Source organism: Agelaius tricolor, unplaced genomic scaffold (assembly GCF_023055355.1).
Source record: "Agelaius tricolor isolate 1412-34295 unplaced genomic scaffold, bAgeTri1.0.p SCAF_2, whole genome shotgun sequence".
In the NCBI taxonomy this organism is placed as follows: domain Eukaryota; kingdom Metazoa; phylum Chordata; class Aves; order Passeriformes; family Icteridae; genus Agelaius; species Agelaius tricolor.
In genome coordinates this window covers 59,281,070-59,304,266 of record NW_027269262.1, presented here as the reverse complement: position 1 = coordinate 59,304,266, position 23,197 = coordinate 59,281,070, and the positions used below count along the sequence as shown (strand labels likewise).

At 34.6% G+C, this 23,197-nt stretch overlaps 1 protein-coding gene across 8 annotated transcripts in view; it reads left to right on the top strand.

Moving 5' to 3' along the window:
• ASPH (aspartate beta-hydroxylase) overlaps positions 1 to 23,197 on the top strand; it is a 114,424-nt gene that overhangs the window by 3,316 nt on the left and 87,911 nt on the right. For 3 of the 8 annotated variants that reach the window (XM_071420066.1, XM_071420047.1, XM_071420037.1), the window contains exons 2-4: positions 13,438 to 13,587; positions 14,326 to 14,370; positions 15,632 to 15,700. In XM_071420066.1, coding sequence (XP_071276167.1) covers positions 13,438 to 13,587; positions 14,326 to 14,370; positions 15,632 to 15,700 — 264 coding nt within the window. Of the gene's footprint in view, positions 1 to 10,180; positions 10,450 to 13,437; positions 13,588 to 14,325; positions 14,371 to 15,631; positions 15,701 to 21,399; positions 22,477 to 23,197 lie in introns of those variants that run through there. The other 5 variants (XM_071420075.1, XM_071420060.1, XM_071420086.1 and 2 more) reach the window with 4 other exon arrangements.

Below are 23,197 nucleotides of genomic sequence, written 5' to 3'. Positions count from 1 at the left end.
ACTCATCCTTTGGACCCTCTAGTGCCCCTTGCTGTAATTCTTTGATTTTTTGGTACTTCAACTTTTTTCAGATTTGTTTGGGCCTTTTTTTGGTATGCATTCAAGGTGACCTGATGTACTTATCCAAATGTAATTTTGTGTTATTACAACTTTTTTTAGTTCACTGTATCACTTCTAGAAAGAAGTTGTGCCTGTTAATTTGCAAGAATTTCCACTTTTTATCTCATCTCTGTTGTAAAGACTACTTTAGAATGTGCTTTTATCTGGGTGAGGATCTCCATAAGCACTCTAGCTAACCCAAAGAGCAGAAAAAATTCATCAACTAAACAGGTTGCATTTTGCTACTGAAGTTCTTTTGCTGGGAACACTGAACTTCATGTCAGTGCTTCCAGTGCTTGAAGTGGGATTGCCCATCCATTCTGTGATGTCTCTCAGCTACCCAGGTGTGCTATGGTATAACATCTCATTTTTTACACTATGGATTCTGTTTAAATATGATGCTTTTATCTATATAAAAATTTGGTCTCTCTAATTTCTGACCTCAGCTGCTGTCCAGTGTGGTTGTTTATGCTCTTTACAGTTGTGTAGTATATCATCTGATTTCTTGTATTACAATCTATCCATTATTTACTTCTTTATGTTAATTGAAACCCTTAGGAAAAAGAGTGTTAAGGTGTTGGAGGTCCTAAGTGAGATGTAAATTTGGGATGCTCTGTGGAGCTTAACAAATGTTTTGACTTGTCAAACTGTTTGCTGACCAAAAGTGTCCAAAGTCCAAGAGTTTGCTGAAGCAAAAAGACTTCTCATGATTCAGTTAGTGTGCTCCTCTGTGCTTTGATTTGGCTTTTTAAATTCAATGTCAAAGTGTTTTCTTGTAACATTTTTGGTCTTCAGAAATATACAGCAAATTGTTATTACTATGTTAGAGTTTCTGTAGGTCTATTGTGGGAAAATGAGAAATACTTTGTGTCTCAGTGGTAGAAACTTTGTATACTGTTTAAGAAATTCTGCAGTGATTTCTTTTGTAAGTTTATCCTATTGCCTAGTTTAGTTGTTTGCAACTATATGAAGAGCTTGCATTTTTATCATTAATGCCAGATGCTAATACAAATAGCAAAACCATGGAAATGTAGACATCTCTTTATAGTTCATCTGTCTGCCTTGGGTCTTATTCAGGTTGGCCTTTCTGGAAGACATTTTAAAATATTGTAAAGTGGTCTGCCAAATTAAAAAATTGTAGCAACAGTAATGGTTCAAACATCATTAAATTGCATAGTACCTTGCAGCAGTTCTACTGGTGAAATTACTACACTTGCTGGTTCTCCTCAATTCTTCTCTTTTTTTCTTCTTTTTTTCCTTTTATTTTCTAAATGTTCTATACAAGACTGGAGGCAGTAACTCTTCAATCAAGTCAGTTTTCTAGCTCTGATTCAATGAAAGTGATATAAAAAAGGTCTTAAAATGGTTAACATAGGTATTTCTCAGCTCACTTGAGCAGATTTGCATTGAAATAGTGAATCCTCAATAGACTCTTGATTAATTTGTCTAATACTAGAGTCAAGTGAGCTCTAGAAGGACAACCCTTAAGGTTTATCTGAATGAAACTTTCTCTACACCATTAACTATTGACAGGTGCAGTAGCTGATTGCCAAAGTTACTCTGGAAGTAGAAACAGTCAGTTTGAACACAGTATATGTTTTTAAGCCTTTCTGGTTTTCCCACGTTGCCAGGTATTTGTATTTACTTCCTTTACTTTTTCTCAAGGATGTATTATTTTGGGTTTTAAGATTGATACTTAAGTGTAGCAGGATGGACATAAATACAAAGCACTTGGTACATTCCTCTCAGTTCTTTTTTTCCTGAAGAGTTCTGAAACACTGGGAGAATCCTCTCCAAACTTCCAGAGATGCTACCACTTGATGAAGACACCAAAGCTCTCATGCCCCTTTTGATTCAGTGTGGGCTGAAATCTTGGGCCTGCTCTGTGTTTTCTAATGGATCTTATGTGTATGCAGGAAGTCACTGTGGGTTAAAAGAAATTATTCACAGTGCTTCAAATATGGAGGAAGGTTGCACTTCACATCTGCAAGGATGTTTGCTTCAATGTACTTTTTGAGCATTTTGTGAAGTGTTTAAATGATAGCCTTTTGAGGATAAGGCTTGTTTAAAATGCTAGATGGAAAACCTAAAGTATCTCTGGTATCAGGGAGACAGGAAGCTGGAGGATGTTTTCTCACATTTTGGCAATTACTCTGAAAATGCCATGAGGATTCCCCATCAGGGGTCATAGCTACTCAGTGCTCAGTCACCAAGGATGTATATCATATTGGGGGATTAAGAAGTTAATTTTTTTTAAAAGTTTGAGCTGCAGGTCTGTAGTCAGCTTAATCTAGTTTGAGGTTGCTCTGCAGCTTTCCTCTTTTCAATGCCCCTTCCTGGTACCTGAATTTTTGGCTGTGCAGGTGCAAGGTACAGCACACAGGGAACTGATAAGCAGGAAGCTGATTTTTTTATTTCCCTCCCTAGACTGGCTCAATGCATGGCTTTATGGAAGGTCATCTGGGGAAGAGGGAGGAGATGACAATGAGTGGGTGGGCATTAGGGGAGGGTGAGGTTAAATCCAGAGTTTTGTGTTCGATGATGTAATCATGGAGCCATGGAGTGAACACTGAAAGGTGACTGGTTTGGTTGGCTATGCTGATGTAATAGCTGGATATATAAGGGCTTCAGTAAAGATAACAAAATTTACTAGCAGGGGAAGGCCTACATGTCAAGATTATTTTTAATTACAGAGTGCATAAAGAGGTGACATTTGAATGATGCTGTCTTTTTGAACTGAAAACCACTTGGCTGATCACCTGTATGAAAAGAAAGGGTTCGTTTTCAGCTGGAATCACTTTGAAACATATAATAAGAATTCCTGTGCTAATTTGTATGTTGAATTCTTCATTGTAGAGAACTTGAGCAATGAAGTTCTGATTTGCCCCAAGCAGTTCTTTCCTGATGAAGATCACAATCCGGTAATCTGTGTGATAGCCTGCAGCAATCTTTTCCCTAACTGCATTTGTGGGTTAGCTCTTTGCATGGAAAAGTTTTGAGCTATGCTTTGAAGTGGAACTCATAATGTTACGTGTCTTGAAACATGTTGGAAATTAAGTATGCAGATAACTATGTATTGAGTTTGAACATACCGTGGTATGTGTGGTTCAACTTTGTTAGAACTTCAAAGATTAAACCAATTGCAGTTTTCTTCATGTGGAGTTGCACTCTTACTATGCATGTACTTAACCTGATGTAACAAATGCTACCAAGTTGTTTGCTTAAAGACTTTCTTTACACAACATCTAATAGCTAGAGGGAATTGTAACTACTCAGTAGTGGTTTTCTGGTTTAGCAGTTTTATTTCCTGAGGTTTTGTTTGTTAACTGACAATTAATTACTAATGCAACATATCTCACTTTCTCATTCCTCATGCTGGTGTTTTTTAAATTTAAAAATTCTTAAAGAAAGTTCATGTAGTAGTTTGTAACTGCAGTCCTGTTTCTTTCTATAGTAGCTAGAGGACACATAGTGACTAGAAGACATAGACATATCTTTTGAAGCCAGAAGGTTCTACAAACAGCAATTTCTCTGCAACTGAGGTCTCCTAAATACATATTTTAGTAACATATGAGATACCTAAAACCTGTTTTGTACTCCATAAGAGTTGCAGATGCATAGCACTCCATGGACAAACACCTAATTAAATTGGCTTAGTATCAGACTTGAAAACACTGATAAGTTTTTGGCATTTTAAGCATTTTGAAATGTTCTTTCTTTCCATGAGCCGAAACCTGTGAAAAGCAGAGTTGTAGGTGCTTGCATGACAACTGGAGTTTTTCTATTTGAACTCCGTCAAAGCATGAGAAAAATTTAAAGAACTAAACCAACATAGTCTGTTTTCTTTATTTTGTGGCTTAATTAGGACTTGTTGCTAAAACAAATTGATGTGACCCACATTACAGGATAGGAAAATGGAACAAGGAAAAAATACCCTTAAATTAATGCCAGCATGTTATGTACGGTGATGAGGATTTTCAACCTTATGTAATAGAATCTTTTTTAAAGGTCACCACCAGCAAAATTTGCATGTTCTAGGCCCAAGTATTTCTTGTATTTCCTCTCTACATTTACCTTCCCTGAACTCTGCTCCGTCCTAAATACAACCATCTATTTAATTAACCTAGTAATTATGTAGGACTGTTGGCTACATTAAATCATTCAAATGCAAGATAGGTAGATTGTATAATTTTAGATCTTATTTCCAAATGTTCTGTGGGAGAGAGCTGGTTAATCAAAATAGCAGCTATTAAAAATCCTTAAGTAATTTGTACAGTTAAAATCAGTATTTTGTCTACTCATTGGTGTTACAGAGATTTTGTTCCTACAGCAGGAGGCAAACTAGAATTTCTTTTTAAGTATGTGATCTTAACCTTGAACCTCTTGGTTTGATGTTTGAGTCAAGGAAGTTTACAAGAGGCATGTTCTACATAGTTTTGACTTTAATTCGATGCTGTGCTTGTATACACATAAAAACAAAACTAGAGACAATTGACAGAAGTGTCTGGGGAAAATATGGACTTTTCTCTACAAATCTATTAAGATTAGATAAATGTATAACAAAACATTTTTATTCTGTCTTTACACAACTCCTGTTTTTGGATTTTTTCTTCCAGTGCTAATTGTCTAAGCTTGTTATTGTACTGTCTTGAAGTTTGTGGAGAAAAGGTTTAAAAGAAAAAGTAGTCCAGAGTATTCAGATAGTGATAGATGCACTAAATATTGATTTAAATATATTGCTGTTGATAGTATTTATTATAAAAGTCAAGTTGTAAACAAAGTTGGTTTTAGTCATTTAAGCTGTGTGCACATGTGTGTGTATTTCTTCCTTGTAATAAATGCTTCTCGAGGAACTACCCAAAAAATAGTTGTCCAAATAATCAAGAACTAAAATAAAAAGCCAAAACATGGCTTGGACAAAATTTGACTAGGTTTTGGAAGTGATCATCTTTCTATCACATTTAGAAAAGAAGCAAGTGCAGATTCAGGATTTTATCTTTTGAATCTCTGTCTTCTTTTCTTCTTCTCTGACTTGATCAGTTATGCTTAGATAAACAAGACTTGAGAAGAAAGTGGTTAACAGCAGCAGCTCTTATGGGGCAAACAGCTGGTCTCTGCAAATCTCACTGAGCAGGGTGGAGCCAGCACTGCAAGTAGAGTCCACTGCTCTGCTGTATTTAGATCAAGTGCTTTTGACGAGTCTCTTGAAACTGTGCAACCTCCTAGGACAGAATTTCTCACTAAATTTCTCCTTTTCTTTCATTTGTGGCTGTTTTTCTCATAGAGACAAATCCATAAGGTTTTAAAAAAACCACAACCAACCAACAACCCTGAGGCTAGTCATTATTGTGATGGGTTTTCTGAGTAGATTTCTTGGGTATAAATTTTATTATTTTTGTTGTATATGTCTTTGAAGAATCATGTAAATGGAAAGCAATAGGATTTGCTTATTGTCAGAAAAAATGTAACTACTGAAAAATAATAAATAAATGTAAAAAACCCCACCCTGAGGATGACACTTCAGTCAGCCAGATGATAATCTTATTCTTGTTTTAGAATTTTTTTTTTTTTCTGAAGAATAAATAATTCTGACTTAGTAACACATTAGCTTGCAGCTAAAAAAACTCTTCTAAATATTGTGATGTTCCCTGTGAGTCAGAAAGCTATCTCTAGGCCTAAAAGTACTTTGAAATATAGCAGCTTGTATTCAGAAATGGACTTGTTGACCATCTCTTTATAAACTGAATATAAAACAGCTAAAAACCTATGTGTCTCTTGTACTTGAAGCATATTTTCAGATAATAGGATCTCAGATCTGATTTTTGAGGGACTAAAATGGCTTTGATCTTATACCTTTGGGTGTGCTTAAAAATGTCTTTTAGACCTACAAAGAAGTTCAAACAGTGTTCCCTAGAGGACAGAACTGAGTCTGATCTTTCACATCCTAAGTGAGGAATTCAAGGAGATGTTTCAATGGAATCACTTCATCTCTTGAAGGGGGGAGCTTCCTTTCACTAGGGAAGTTCAGCAGGATGCTTATGATCCTAGAGGCTTTTTACATATTTTGTGATGCATCCCTTTTTTTTTGCCAACTATTTTTCCCCCCTTCAGTTGGCCATTCCCATCATCTCCACAATCAGCCTGCTTTGTTGTCTAATCCTGAATTTATGACTTTTCTCTTGCTTTCAGTATTTATGTTTTTAGATTGTTTGTATAGTGGGTTATTTTACTGTGAGAAATCTTGTAGGGATTGAAAATTAAGGACATAAAGGTTTATGTTTGGATTGATGATATATGAAATAAGGAAAAGTTCCTCAAATACTAAGATAAAAATCTGTTAAGTGTCAGCAGGAGAGCCAAAATTGCATTCAGTTAGTGAATTTTTATTTCAAATTTATGTTCTGGTCTTTGTATTTCCTTTGAAGTTAGTTCTTTTTCTGTTCCATCAGTTTCCCCATTCCTAATCAGTAAGTTTCTGATATAGATTATTAAAGTCTTCTGGCAGCCTGCCGAGGTATCTTTATAACCCTATAGTCTAGATTATACAGTTTAGATTATACAAAGTTCAGATCAGAGATCTATTTTTTAATGAGAAAATAGTAATTTAAAAAGCTATTTCCTCTCCTAATTTCCTTAATGTTGTAGTCCTGAAGAAAATTTCTTAGAAACTAAAAGGAAGAATCAATTTTATATTGCAAAGATTTTTTATTGAAAGTGAACCTTTACCTTAAACTTTATATCTTATCTCTAAAGACCCTGCTGCCATGACTGTACAACAAACAAAAATTTCTGAGTATGGATATTAGTGAAAATTTAAGGTTGGAATATTTCATAAATGATATAGTAAGTATTTTAGTAAAAATCTCTGTTCCATCTGTAAAGTAAACACAGACAAAATAGTTACCCTGTCACCCTTTAAAAAATTATATAGTTCATAAAAGCACAGATTTGTCCATTGAAAGTGTATTATTCTACCTGTGATGTAGAGTAACACTAAGTAAAAATTAAAGATGAAAATAATTTTGATTTTGGATTAGCACTTGGAATCATTATGGTGTGGGGACTTCTTGGAATGCAACTGTTCAATATGTGCTTATTGAGTCAATTATAAAATATATATTACAAAAAGTCGGTGTGTGTGTGTATACACTCACGTGACCTGTCTCTCTGTAGTGAGAGACTGAAAAAAACCCTTGTATTTTAATATAAAGGGGAAAATAGGGGAAAATCAACAGAGAAAGCTCTCAATTTCCTGAGACACTTCAGTCAAAATACTGGTTACAGACCCAATCCAATAAACCCCTCTGTGTAAAATCAGTTTAAAATCTGCAGATCTGCAGTTTAGATCTGAAGATCTATTAGTGGATGGGGCTTGCAGCAGTTGCTTTATCATTAATCATATTGGACAAGATAATTTGGCAAAAATTTCAAGCAGTAGTAGGCCGTGCTTGTAAAATAGAGGTTGTTTTTTGTTTTTGCACTGCTACTAGTTCTGCTCTCCTGGTGATAAGATGGTTCTCTTGTACCTTATTTTAGCCTCTTAATTCTCTCCTGTATCTGCTTTTTATCACACTGCATTTTGTTTTTAAAAGCATGTGTTCTAAAGTCTCCCTTTAATCTAGCTGATTGATAGCTTTTACTTCTGAAATGTGATTTTTAGTTGTTTCTTTGAGGGTAGTGTTTTATTGTTTTTTCTTTTAGTGTGTATTTCTAGTTTCTAGTGACTGCTTGCTTTTGTGCACCCTTATCTTCAAGTGATAAATCATAATTTCTTCCATATAACTTCCTAATCACCTTTGTGAAAAAGGCTTAGCTTGATGATTTGAAGCCTGACATTTTGTGTTCATAATTGACTATTTTTCCTCTCTAAATTTCTTTGCTTACACTTCGGTAGTGACGTAGAGGTGTAACTAATGCTGCTAGTCTGAGTTGTCAATTATGCTTCTGTAAAATTAATTAAAATACATAGGCTGCATAGTTGTAGCACAACTAACTTGAAGATAGTTTTTGAATTTTGGAATGGTTATATTGGTTGTGGTTATTATTCTTCACCACTTAAATCAGGTGAAGAACAATAACTTTGACTGTTAGGGAAGCAATTTGAATTACTTCAAAAAGAAGCAGCAGTCTCAGCATCTGAACACAGTAGAGATGAGACATTGTAAGAAGTCTACACTGTTGACTTTGCTGTCTCAATGTCAAATTGCATTCTAAGTAGGTACATATTCAACTTAACCTTTGTCTTTTATAAAACTAACAAAAATGATATTGTGTGGTATTTTGAGCTAACCTTGATCCATCCATCTCTTGGTCCTTTTTCCTTTTGAGGAATTTGAAGAGTTTCCCCATTTTAGCTGTAGCTTCCCCTCTCAGGAAGGAAGATGTTTGTCTTTCTTGCAATCAATTAATTTTTAAAGGGCACAAGAATAAAACTCTGGGTACTCAGCCAGAGGTCAACATGTATGTGTTAGTTCAGATTTGGAGTGCGCATTTGAAATTAATTTCTTGATTCTCTCAACTCACTTTCCTTATAAGCCTTGTGCTTGTTGTCCCTGAATGGAATTTGCTCACTTAGGTCTGAGTGAAAGGTGCTAAAAGGTGTGCTGAAATCATTATGGGCATTCAGCCAGGTAAGGTCTGGTTCAGAGCAATCCCCCCAAAATACCTATCAGTGGATGGCGAGGTTCCCAGCATCACTTAAATGCTTTTTCAGTGCCCTTATGGTAAGATCTGGTGTCTGCAAATGCAGGTGCAGCTGAAGTGAATTTCCTCTAGATTGCCTATTCTGATGTGCTTTATATACTATAGAATAAATATCATTGCGTGTAAAATTAATTTGAATATTTTGTTTTTGATTTCTCCATGTTCGGTTACTTTCAATCTGTGTAAATTTCTCTGTGTTCTGCTCTTAATTGCTTGTGCATCAGGTAAGTTACTGAAAGGTACTAGTCAGGAGGTCTTTCTTAAAGCATCTGAGCCATTAAATGTATTCAAGTGGATAGTAGATACTTTAAAGAGATACTAGTGAGATAAAAAGATACCAGTGTATCTTTTAAAGTTAAAAGATACACTAGTTGTAGAATCAACTGCCTGTAGTTCCTTTTCATCCATATGAGAAGTCTTTTCATCCATATGAAAAGCTCTAGTGCTGTTTCTCAATTTTTCTCCCTTGAACTCTTGGGCATTGCATTTGCTGGATGTCAAAACCACAGGAGATATGTGTTGTTTTTCAAAGTAGTTGTAGCATTCTTCTGTTCATTCTCTCTACCTAGTAGCTGTGTTATTTAAAGAAGCATGGGGATAGGAGTGCAGAGAGGTAGATCCCAAAGCTTTTTTTATGGTTGCAGTGAGTGAGAAATTAGGTTTTTTTCTGACTTCCACCTAAAAGAAGCTGGCTTTTGTTTGATAAGCAATGGGAAAATAATAGTTTGATAAAATTGAATATGGAAAAAAATGTTGAAAAGTGTATTAGTGGATTTTGTTTTTTCTGGGCCTTAAGAAGAGGGTGTATTGGTGATTTAATTTATTTTAGCTTTAAATTGTACAGGCAGTATGCATTTTGTCAGAATTTAAGGGAGGGGTGAGATAATTTAGTGTTAACCCTTTCTGGAAAGGGTCTGCCAGAAGTAAATACAATGTGTTACACTTCTGATATGAAAATTCCTTGGCAAGAATGCATGAGGTTGGTTTCAAGTAATTCTTTTAGAAGACTCAAAACTACATTGTAGAAAGTAGTTGTCTCTTTTTTTGTTGAAGTAGTTAGCAAGTTTCAAATGAGCAGTCTCTGCAGGATACTCAGAGCCTGGTAGGGGAATGCCAACATGGAGAAAGTTTCTTGGATGAGGGCCAACGTAACAAATGCAAGCAGGCAAGCTTTGTGTCCAGACTTGTGTTTCAGCTTATGCGAATGGATTTAATGTCCTGAGAGATCAGGCACTGGGGCATAAATTGCAGCAGAAGTACTATAGTACAATGTGCTTGGTTTCATTTGCTGTTGTTTTTGATGTTGGAGGATTAAGGGGAGGGGAAAGGATCAACTACCCAGGATGCTCTGTTAGGAGGAGTAAGTGAATTTCATTGTCGTCAGAACTAGATTGCCATATGAGTTCTGAAAAGCGTTTGGCTCCTGAGGATAACTGCTCTAAAAATAGATTTGGAGGAGAGGTTTCTCTTGGGTCCAGTTTCAGGTTCCAGCTGAGCTGGCTTTAGGAAACCTTTCGCTCCTGTTGCAAACAGGAGGATAACAGTGAGGATATTTCTTATTCTGCCTTCAGCATTAATTTTTGGATATACTGACACACTCGCTCTGTTGGTGGAAATCAAGCACTAATGTTATGGCTGACGACACAGGTATAATCCTAACCTTTTTTTTTGTGAGCAAATGGAAAATGTATACTTGCAGATAGCAGTTATGTCTGATTTTATGATCAGCAAAATAACTGGCTTACTGTTGTATGTTTTCTTGCCAGTTTGCTGTCTAGTGTGTGTTACAGGCTGCCTCTGTTCTCTTTGATTACGTGTTCTCTGGACTAGAGGTATTCCATGAATTTATGGCTGGTGGTAAATTGTAAATAATATTTTGCCTAATAGAGCATAAATTAACATAAGACATACTGTTTTGTCTTCAAATATTTGACTTCTAAGTTATCTTTAGAGAATGTGAAATTGTAAGATGTCTTGAAGGTAAGCTAAAGTAAAAAGTTTTCATACATTTTTAGCTAGATGTGACTTACTGGGGGGGTGAGTGAGGTATAGGATTTTATAGATTTGCTGTTGAGCGGTAGACCGTGCTTTAAGACTTTCTGATGTCTGCATAAAGACATCTGGTGGTGTAAGCACAGGCTTACCAGATATGGCAAGTGACCTACTTCTGGCATGGCTGGCAGCATGTGTAGGGAAAGGGCTTGAGTTGAGAATTAACTGTTTGGAATGAGGTCTGAGCCAGCTTCAGTTCTTGCAGTGTTTTGTTCTGACCCTGCATGTAGCATTATTTGTGCAGATCATAGGTAAATTTTTTTGTTACATAACCTCCATTTATATAAAAGTGTTGCGTGATCAAGCTGCCATGCTTGAGTTGTTATTCAAGAGTTTGGTAGATAATTTTGCTATAAGGTAGAAAGCCCCAGAATAAAAATATGCCTTTGTGACTATTGTGAACTACATTCTTATAGCAGAATCTATTTTTGACGAATTTGCATGAAACAATCTCTTATACTGGAAAAAATATGAATAGTTCTGCTTGATTAGTTAAATAAGTTGTATTTTCTTTAATTTCTCTGTTCTTCTGATAAGTAAAGCTTCTTCCTGGGAACGCAAATAGCAGTAAATGGTAAAACAGTAAGGCAAATAGTGTGAAATGCAGTAAGATCCTCTTTCCTGTTTGCTCTAGAACCAAGTTGCAATCTGGAATAATTTAAACTGTTTTTAACCTAAGGATTTAATTTTAAATATATGCAAAGCTTTTACTGACTGCCCTACTACACAGGTGTAGTGAAGCCCTGCTGTTACATACCATAATAGTTTATTTCTCAGTATCAACATTACCAGTTCAAGAGTACTGTAAGTAATTTTCATACAGTTGAGCATATTTCTGAATGCAGAGGCTGCTTGTCTGTCCTTCAGGCTACCCCTACATTTCCCACAAGAGAAATGTTACAGTGAGCTGTGTGTATAGACCCTGCACATATGTAATTAGAGGACTGTGCAGTAGCAAATGATATATGCCTGATGCGAGGCTAAGTTACCTCAGTTTCTCTCTGAATATTATTGGGCATTTATGTTTAATATAGAAAAGAAACTAAATAGTTGGTGTTTGATCTTTGAAGGGAGTAGTGTTAATAAAATAATTCTTTTTTTCATTAAAATGCTGAGCTGAATAAGAGTTGGCGTGGGTCAGTGGTTTTTATATTGGTCTGAACTTTGTATAAAGCACAATGAATGTAATAAAAGACTATTTTATTACAGCTGTAAACCTGCTGGCAAGCAGGGTCAGAGACTACTTATATATAGTTCCTGTTACAAAAACAAGTCAGTCACCCATCTCATTACTTATCTTTCAGATGCACCAATTTATTTTAAAAAACAATTGTGTTGATATTTAGCTTCTAAGAGCATTTTTTGTCTTTTTCTTTGATCAGTGTTGATAAATACATCTAACATTACTTTCAATTAGTATAAAGATAACTCCTTAGCTTATCACAATATTCGTGACAAAGCTTCTTGCAACGTTCTTTACATCATGTAAAAAATAGTTTTTCTTGAATAACTGGGCCTGCATGTGGCTGAGCAGGCAAAAGTTGGTTTTTAGAATGGAATGCAGTGGAATAGATGAATGGACTTGAAACTGCAGCCAAGTGCCACCTTTTCAGTAGTAAAGTCAGGGGGCAGAAGAGCAGACCTTGAGCTTTGGAGAAGGCCACAGGCAGGCAGCATTTTGTGTACATATTGATTTACTTTTATATATGTATATGCATATCCCTCTTTCACTAAAGCAATCCTAAAACAACAGACTAAGCAATTTATGTCTTCTGTGGTGATGATGCCCATTTGAAACTTGCTACACATATGCTGGGTCAAAGTCTTTTGCAGTCATTTATTTACAATTACGTGTATTTTTTATATATGTCTGCTTTCCATATGTGCAGTTTATAAGTGAAATCATGATTTGTGTTATGTCTTTGTGTCATCCTTTTACTTGTATGTTCCATAGGACTGAAATTCTAGAGTTGTATAGCATGGAGCGAATTTGCTTAGTACTAAGCATCAGGGAGGATGGTTTTAGTTGGCAAAGTGTCCTGAATTTGAAGTCTTACCCTTAATATAGTTCAGGTTTTAGAGTTTTCTTAGGCTATTTGAATTGTCACGTTGGTTCTGTGAGCTATTTTGACTAGTTTTGAAGCTCGATTTAGGAGAAATGCTTCTCTTGCAAAGCTTTTCTGCTGGCCATACTGGCCTCTGGTGGCAGTCTGGGAACTGCCGGGGAACAAATGCGAAGCATCTCAAAAATGTGAAGCTCTGTGTAAATAGACATCAAAGGGGAGCAAGGCGGAATTTTCAGCTAACTTGTAAGACAAATTAGATCAGGCCTTTTGGTGTTTGGTTGGTTTGAGGCTTTTGCTTAGATAATCATCAAGCTTCTCACAGTAATTCACAGTGAAATGGAGAGCAAGTAAAGGTGGTAAAGTTTTAAAAAACCCAACCAACCAAAAAACTTCACAACAACAAAACCCACCATTGTAATTGAAATGTTTTGTATTCTGTGTAATCTTTATAATTGTATCTTCAATAATAATTTTCTAACTCTCACATCCATTTTTTCTTCTTGTTTTATTTTAACAGAGACTAAGCATGGAGGAGGCAAGAATGGAAAGAAAGAAGGCCTCTCTGGAAGCTCATTTTTCACCTGGTTTATGGTAATTGCTTTGCTGGGAGTTTGGACATCAGTAGCAGTTGTCTGGTTTGAACTTGTAGATTATGAAGAAGTTCTAGGTAAGAGTTCTAAATCTTAAGATTTTTCTAATAATGTTAATATGCATTAAATGAATGCCATTTTATATTTTTAGATAGATGATATGTTTACTGTAGTGTTTGCAAATTATCTACATGATAAGAATAGGCAGTGTAGTTCAAAATGTATGTTTTAATGCTGAGCACTATTATAATGTTAAAATGGGGTTTTCATAAAAGGGTATGAACATCCTGTAGGATGTCTTTGTAACATGTATACTGCAGTTAATTTGAGAGGTCAGCTAAATATGCTTAAATATTTGAATTTAAGCTCTCAGAAACTCACAGCAGTGGTTGAAAGTAGGCAGTTAATGTTAGCTCTGCTCCAATGGACTGTGATGCCTGTAGGGTCAGGACAACTGATCAGTCATCCTCTCATGAGTGAGATGTTGAATGACCTCAGTTTTAAGCTTATAGCAGTGATAATTCTATCTCAATGAGACAATTTTAAGACAGTACTATTAATATAATATTTAAGGTTATAAAGTAATATCTCAAATTTCAAGAAGTATGTCCATAGGTACATCTGTTTTCCCTGATGTTGTAGGATTCAACATGTACTTTTGCACCTGGTGGCTTTACAAAATTTACACATCTGTTGGTACATGCTTTTTTTTTTGATTTGGACTAATTTTTTTTCAGAAAAAAATCTTCTGGTTTGAAACTTAACTGGGTCTAGTGATGCAAATAATGTTTTTTGTATTTTTACCATGCATGCAGCCAAAGCAAAGGATTTCCGTTATAACTTGTCAGAGGTCCTACAAGGTAGGATATTAGAGAAGTAAGCTTGCTTTACAGTGCCTTGGCTGAAAGTTTTGGTTTACTTTATTATGGTTTTAATTTTTTTTTAAGAATTACTCTTCTTCTGCAGTGACATGAAGCTCAGCTATTTCTCATCTGTCTCATTCTTCATGGTTTTGAAGATGATATAATTCTTATTTCTAGGGAGTTATATTTTTGCACCAGTCTACTGGTTTATCCATAAACAGATATGGCTCCTTTCTAATGGATTGCTTCCATACAATGGTGATGAACATATTTTTCTATTCTAGACCCAAGTCTAAATTTTTTCTTCCACAAAACTGATTTCTGATTTTCTAAGTACCATATTAAGAACTGAATTTCATTTATTTTGATAGCAAGAAAGTTCTACCTTCATTTAGAGAAAGACAAGTATAGTAAACTGTCAGACTATAAGGACACAAAGTTCTGCAAGCTCTGCAGAGTTTGATCCTGTTAAAAGTTGTGTCTGAATTTTATCAAGCCTATAATTAGATAGCTTTCTACTAGTTTGGTGGTCCCAGGATACTTCAAATCTTGGACACCATGCTTCTATGCTGAAAATTCTCTTTTAATAGAAACTGAGTTTTTCTTTTGCATATACTTAGGGCTGATAGAGCTGCAGTTTCAAAAACAAAAAGTGAGAAAACCGTTTTATTAGTCTAACATGAAAGGATAAACATCTTATTTTGTCTGCATGGAAAGTTATACAATTGTTGGTAGAATTTGTGAATGGTTTTCCTTTGTCTGGGAAGTAGGCTGCTTACTTTCTATAAACTTGGCTCCAAAAACTACATCCCTATATAGCTATATCTTTCCCATGAATTTAGAATTGCAGGAAGCATGCAATCAGAAAACAAATGACCATTATTTTACAAATTTTTGTTTTATTATTTTCCCTCAAACATGTTGAATGTTTCTTGTGAACTTAAATTTTATTCTGAGCAAAGCATGTTAATGTCAAATATATATCACAGACTTGCTTTAAATCTACTGGCTGCAAAATCAATGCAGGAAAAAGACAAATATGTGTTTGATCTCAAGTGCAGGAAGTACAGAAAGAAATTTGAAATATTTGTAGTATTTCCCAGAAATTTAAAATGTGGTTAAGAATATTACAGCTAGATTGTTAAAAACAGATGGTCACAACCTAGCATTGACAGTCAACTATCACACACTGAAAACTGTGCTGGGCACAAATGGCCAAATCCCTAATTGTCTTTTCTTCCTCTCTTTGCACTTCTAGGAAAGCTTGGGATATATGATGCTGATGGAGATGGAGATTTTGATGTGGAAGATGCTAAAGTATTGCTAGGCAAGTACAAATAAAGGGGGAGCAATGTATATAATTTAGTTGGCATGTTCTTGTTTCGCTTTTTTATTTTTAAGTCAAAACAATATTTCTGGTTTGTTTGTTTGTTTTTTCCTAGTTTGAAAACTTAAATTGATTTCATTGTGATGGGTTTTTTCCTTAATGCAAGCTGTAGGATTGGGTGTGTACCTCACAGCAATTCCTGTTCTTTTTCTTCTAATGTAGCAATGTTAGTGGAAAGCATTTAATCTTACAGAATGTTTTTGAAATTTGGTGGTTGATGCTACTCTATTGAATGTTGAAAGGTGGTTGTGATTATCAATAAATTTATCAGATGCAGGACCTAAGATGCTTCTAGAGTGAAAACATTGTTTATGTTAACATGTTAAGCCAGGTCCATTTTAAAATTACTTTAAATGTGCCTTTGTACTTCTTAGATGACTATTTGTGTAGTGTATTTTTGTATTGTCTTTCCTCTATTCTGAATTCTTCACAAGTCTGTTCATTTTTTTGCCCTTCAGAAACAATACATGACAGTAATTTTTCTTCTCTGGCACTGAAACACTGGGTTTAGGCTTCTGTTCTTTGTAAACTGTGAGATGTCTTTCTGCTGACTGTGTATCTTCAAAGGGAAATTTCAATTTCTTGACATTCTTTATGGTATTGTTGTTTACTTACTCTTTTAAAGCACTGCCTTTTTCAGCTTCAATCAAGCCTTGGATAGATACTTCTTGCATACCTGATGGTAGAAATTTTAGTTAAGTTTACTTTTCTTTATATTTTCTTTAGTTGGTTTGTTCAAATTTAAACCTCTGCTGAGCACACAAACCTGTAGAATTAAACAAATGAACAAAGCAATGAACCCCCCAGCATGGTAACTAACACTTGGGCAGAGGACAAAATGGAATGTATCAAACTAGTCAAAGTTGGCAGTAGTTTAGGATGTTATGGTTTGCTATTTCAAATTCATACTCCGTAAGAATCACCTTGTCATAATTTTATTTTTCCTACTTTTATCTGGAGAAATAAACAAGTCTTTGGAAGGATGTGTGTTCATTTGTTTAATCCCTTCATGGTTTATAGAAAACCCATGTAATCAACTGAATCAGTTTGCAGTCGTGTGAATGTGAGAGTCACTCCAAAGAATCTCCAGCACTCTGAATGGCTACAGAGCTACAGATTGGGTGTTAATTATAATTGGTGACTAAGATAATACTTGGGATAATTATAATCCTAATTTTTCTTTGTCTATTACATAGTGTATAGCAACTGGATAGCCTTTTCTTGACAGTGGTATACAGGCAGAAACATTCTGCTGCTTTGTTCCATTTCTGTTTTATGCAGCCTGATATAGCTGGGAGTTCTGCCAGTACATGAAAGTGTTTCTATTCTAAGCTTGTCTTATCATGCATTCAAACCTTGTACTTCAAGTGTGACCTTAGAAGGTCACATATAAAATTTATTTTTATTATTTTTGACAAGTTGCTTAGCAATACAATTTATTTTGATTTAAATTTGGGAATAATTTTTGCAGTATAAAAGAAATGATATATTTTTAAGTTTTGTGACACTGAAAAAATTATGAATATAAAAAGATATTTCTTCCAATAGCAGGCATGTTATATTATTAACTGAACTTCCCTGTAAGTTACAGTGCTTGTTTACCTTTAAAATTAAATATGAAATAAAAAATGAGCACCACAATGCAGACTGAAATTATTTCATTGATGCAGAAACTGGAAGACTGGATTCCCTCTTAAGGAATTTATCTTCCAGAATTAAGTCATTGTAGTAAAGGAAACTGAATAGTAAGCCTACTTTCTGAATATTGAGTGCAGAGCTCCTTTTATTTGTGAGGATTTTGTTAGGAAGGCTTATTACTTTCTGGATTTTTTTTCTGGGTCAGAATGCCACAACAGCAAGTGGTTTCTCTGGTACAAAAGGAGTTACTGCAGTTTGGTGTTTAATGATAGGAATTCATATGCTTTTTTCCTCCCCTGTTCTTTAGCTATTACAGCACTCGTATTGTGTATTGAAGTTGTGATATGTACAGTGGTTTAATGTTGTCCACTTCCATAACTTTTAGTTTTCCCTACAAATTTCAAGATTGAATTTCATATTAATTGTAAATATCTTTTAAGTTTAAATTAATTTAATTAACATTTTGAGAAATGCTTCTACCAGCATGAGTTTATTTTGTATTTCAAATAATGGTTTTAATAATTTTCTGTACTACTTTGCCATATCTAAATAGAATAATTAAAATTTATTATTTTATTTCTTGTTTGTATAAGGTATGATAGGATCTTTTCTTTTTTATTTGTTGGAATCAAAATGGGTTTCATGATTAGGTTCTCTTGAGGGATTTGTGTAATTTTCAAAAGGATTTGCGAGAAGTCTGTTCTTCCCCTCTTCCCCTACTCCCCGTGTAAGAGAAGTAAAAAAAAAACCAAAAAAACCCCAAACCACCTGCACCCCTCCAGTCAACCAGCCCCAAGTTGGTTGACTTCCCAGTTTTTGTCCACTTCACTCTAATTGTTCTCAGAAGGGTGTTATTCTTAGAGGGAGTGCTACACATCTGACCTTGCTTTACATCAGTACAGTGAAGCAGTGGCTTTAGTGGTATTTCCAAAAAAGTGGCATGTATAGGGGTACCGATGTCTGTTGTAATAGTTACTTTGGAGCCAAGGTTTTCTTGTACTTCTGTCCCTTTTAACAAGCAACAATATCCTTAGAAATTCTCCTTAAATGGTTGCAGTAGTTAGTACAGTTTTGGAACTGCAGCTACAGAAAACAATCCCTTTATTGTTCTTGTGCATTTAGTTCAGAGTAGTCCAGCTTTGCAGAAAATGGCAAAACTCCATCCTCGTGTGTCAGCAGTCAAATGGTAATAAGCAGTAAAATTCAAGTAAGAAATCTTCTTTTCCTCTGGTTCACCTACAGAAGAAAAATATGTTTGCAGGCAGTCATGCTGAGATTGCACGTTCAAAAAATCTGTAGTGAGATAATAGGTGTTAAAAGAGTGCTTTTGCACAGTTCAGCTGTTTAGGATAAGTTTCATGCTCTTTCCTATTTTTCTTGTGTTCTACTGTAGCACTTTCAAATATTAAAGGTTGGCTTGTGCTCGTTTTCATAAGAAGAGATATTTACAGGAGAAGAAAAGCTTTGTCTTGTTAAATGCATGTAGGGAAGTCCTGTGCCCTACTGCTTGTGGTAACTACTTGAATGGACAAATATTTTGACTCCTTCATTCGCTTGGATTTAAGCTGTCATGTTAAGACTTCTCTTGAGATAAAGTAGCTATATCTTTTGAGTCCCTGCTTTAGTAGGGTATGGTTGCTCTGCTTTGGTCACCATTTTCAGGTACTTGTTACGATGCTTCTGTGAGCTTATCAGTTTTTCCTTTGAAAAGCAGTTCTTCTTGATTATGGGGGTGAATGAAGATGAAGAACAGAGTATTAATGAGTTGGCAGTTTTTCTGTACTCTTTGTTAGAAAGCAAGATAAACATATGAAATCCTGTGTTTTTTTTCTTTAACTCAGGCTGAAGTGTTGCATGAGGGTTTTTTTGGTTTTGTTCTTGGGTTTATTTTGTTAAATTCAAAGGCCATTATCTTCATCTTGGATAATTTTTGCAAAGAATTGTAGAGAAAAGATTTAGGTTTTGTTGATTGTGGTTTTTTTTTTTTTGACAAAGACTGTAAGACATATTCTTCCAATTTCTGTGGTTCCCTTTGGAGTCCTAGTATTTTCAAAAAAAATATGCTGCTGTACTCTGTTTTATAAAAGTAATTGCCCAAAAGTCTTATTCTTTATGTAATAACAGGGGCATCTGTATGATTCTGTACATGTGTACAAAAATGACTTCTTGAGATCTTTTGGGAGTAGTGTGTTATTCTTTTTCTTTTGTTGGATTTTTTTTTCTGTTTTTTTTCCCCATTTTGCTTTTATATGAGATTCTGACAGACTAGAATGACAGAAGTATTAATTCTGCATTTATAACTTAGATTGTACTTTTAGGACTTTTAGATTCAAGTTTCCATTCTTATATTGAGATTTTGTTCTTCAATAAATATCCTTACTTCAGTTTATGTCTTTATATCTTGTATTATCCAAATTTTGAAAACAAATTAGAATAATTGAGTACTGTGCATAAAGTTGTTTATAAAATTTAATTTTTATAGAACTAAGCCATGGAAGAAGTTGGAGAGGGATATTTATAATACCTTGATTGCCTCCTGGATTCAATCTGTCATTTTTAAACCTTTGGGCTATCCAGTGAAAAGTTAAAGAGAATGACTGGTCACTCAAGTAGAGGTTCTGGACATCCAGGTGCAAGGATGTGGAATATCATGGACTTGGAAGTTTCTTCAGAATTATCATTGATAATTTCACTATGTGCTGTAAGAAAAATGTGTTGAAATGTGTTAAATGTCTCTGCCATGAACTTCTCTATCTTGAATGTTTCATTAACCTGCATCTAATATTGCTTTGTAATCTGCATGTGCAACACGTTCACTTAATTTTACGTTTCAATAATCTGTCTTCACCTTTAGCTCACTTTTCTGCTCGTCTTTTCAAAACAAATGAAAATTTGTTCTGGTTAGAAGTGGGGGAAATCCCTCCCTCTGCAGCTTTAAAGCGTACCAGTAATTGTGTGTTGTTGTCTGGTCATTTTGTTGTGCTTTTCCTAGAATGGAAAATTTGAAATGTTATTTAGTAACAATTGTAAAACAGTGATTTTAATTTTAAAAACCCAAACAAATGTAGGCAAGACCTCCCGCAAAGCAGGAGGGGGAAAAAGCATTAGCCATGGCTTATTTGCACTTTTCAAATGCCATTTAGATCAGTAGGTCTTGTAACATAAAATAGTAACTTCCAATATTAGGGTCTTTAGCAGTGATGAGCTCACTCTTTGCTCTTCTGGCCTTCTCTACCTCAGCTCTTTACCTTGCTTTAGATTTTCTATATAACAAAACTTATACCCTGTATTGGCTACCTACTCATTTTTATCTGGTGTTCTGTATATCCTCAGGTGTGGAAATAATTCCTGAGGATCATGTGCATCCTATAGAAATCTATTATAGAAAAAATTGGTTGAGAAACATGTTAAAAAAATGCAAAGCAAACAAACTTCAAATCCAGCAATTAGAGTCCTCACTTCTAAGCAAAATCAAAATTCTGCATGGATAAGAATGTTATCCTTAACAGTGTGCCTGTGATGAGTTTGTTTATATACTCTTTGCTTTTAAATGTTATTCTCGGCCATCAGTTGCTAGCTCTCAAAATTGAACATAATGGTTTAAAAAATAAAGAAAACAAATTTAGTGATTTTAAAGTAGTAAAAGATTACTGATAAAAAACTGTCTAAACTGGGGTAGAAAACCTAAATATAAATGGATTTAGTTTTAGGACTAGGAAGAAAGGAAAGCAAAGCTACTGCTTTTTTTTCTCCTTTTTTTTTTTTTTAGTAAGATTCTGGCATAATATTTTGCATGTTTATTGCCCAAATTATAGTCTGTATTGGAAAGATTCAACTTTCTTAACATCCTTCTATTTCCGAGTTAGCATTCCTGTAAAGACTTCTGTCTATGACAAGAGATGTCTTTCACAGATCCTCCTTTTACAGTTTCCTCTTTCCACCTAACTGCTGTCTCTTTTTTCCCCCTTCCCTCTCTCTCTCTTTCCTCTATTCTTGTATAGGCCTGACCAAAGATGGCAGTAATGAAAATATTGATTCCCTTGAGGAAGTCCTTAATATTTTAGCAGAGGAAAGCTCTGATTGGTTTTATGGCTTTCTCTCATTTCTCTATGATGTATTGACTCCTTTTGAAATACTAGAAGAAGAAGAGAGCGAAGCTGCAGATGATGTTGATGGTACGTCACAGAATGAAGGGGTTCAGGGAAAAAAGACTTGTGTTATTTTGGATTTACAGAACCAGTGACTGAAAGACTAATTTGATTGGCTTTCGAAAATGTCCATGAAATCATCAACCTTAATATAGCAAGAATTTATGGCATTGAGGGGAACCTCCCAAATGGACACTCTAAAGATTGAACTAAAGTTAGCCATGCAATGCTGTTTCAGTAGTTGAAAGCCTTTCAATAATTTTTCCATTTTTGTGACAGGATGGCGAGTATTATGCAGGTGTGTAAATATATGTAGAATAAAATGTGTATCTGTGGTTGTGTAGTTGGTTTCTGTATGTGCTTCATTTTGTGCATTTTGTGCACAAAACTTACAAAGCTTAAGTGTAATAATCTCTACTGTTAACACTATAACATTTGTCTTTTTAGCAAACATTAACTGAAGCATTTTGTAATAGCCTTGATGATAAAGTATTCTAGCATGACTGCATTTTGTAAATACATATTTTTATGTTAATCCTTAATATAGTCATGACAATGATAATTCTCTTGTGAAATATCATTTTAATAAATAATTTATTTTGTGATCCACTGGTTTCTCAGATAGGTTCATTTTACTTGTTCAAAGAAAAGCACTAATTTATAAGTGCTTGAAAATTCTACAGGAACATTTATTTCTAAGTTGGCTAACATCATGTATTCAGAAGCTACACTGTCATATGGTTTATTCCCACTGATTTGTCTGTTTTCAAACTAAAACTTCAGTCATTTCTTTAATATGACAATCAAATCACAAGGGCTGTTCCAAATTTCTTTTAGTTTATAAGGCGGGCCTTCCGTGAAAGTGGGAAGTTATGATTATGTATTTGTAATGTAATACTGAATATATTAAAGACTAATTGGAAATTGGAATTTTATGTCTTCTATTCCTTGAGAAATTTAAGTATTTAATGTAGTTTTGCACATTTGAATCTTTTTCTTGTGAAACTGTTCTATGGCAGTTGTTCCAGAAATAATTTCCATGTATGTGAATTCTGTCTGCTATTATGAGGTTACTGATATAGAAAGGGCAGTTTATAATTGTGTCCTGCAGTTTGTATCAGGTATCAAAAGCTGAAACTAAGCTGTCCTTTTAAAACATTAATAATGTACTCCAAAAAATTAATATTAAAATTGTATCAAATTGGTTTTTGTAATGCCTGCTTTGCTGAAGTTTGTATTGGTTTCCTATATGAAGATGATACCCAAGTTTAAACACTAGTAGTTGCAGGCTGAAATTTTAACATCTTTTTAAAATAAATAAAATTTCACTTACTTTGGCATGCCATTTTTAAAGCAATTTAATATGCCTGTTTGAAAAAACTTCCTCTAGATCATGCAATTCAAGGTTCTATATAATCTTTTAAAAGTAATAAAAATGTGCTAGTGTTAAGCAAGTGAAATGTTGTGATGGGCTGATACTGCTACTCAAGGTTTATGAATTAAGTCGAGCCATGAGAGCCTTGGTCACATTTTCTTCCAAATATTTGGGTATTAGGATATAAAAAAGCTAACAAAATATAAATTTAATGGGTTTTGAAACAAGATATATGAAGTGTAAGGCAAAGAAAATAAATTAACAAACCCCTAAACA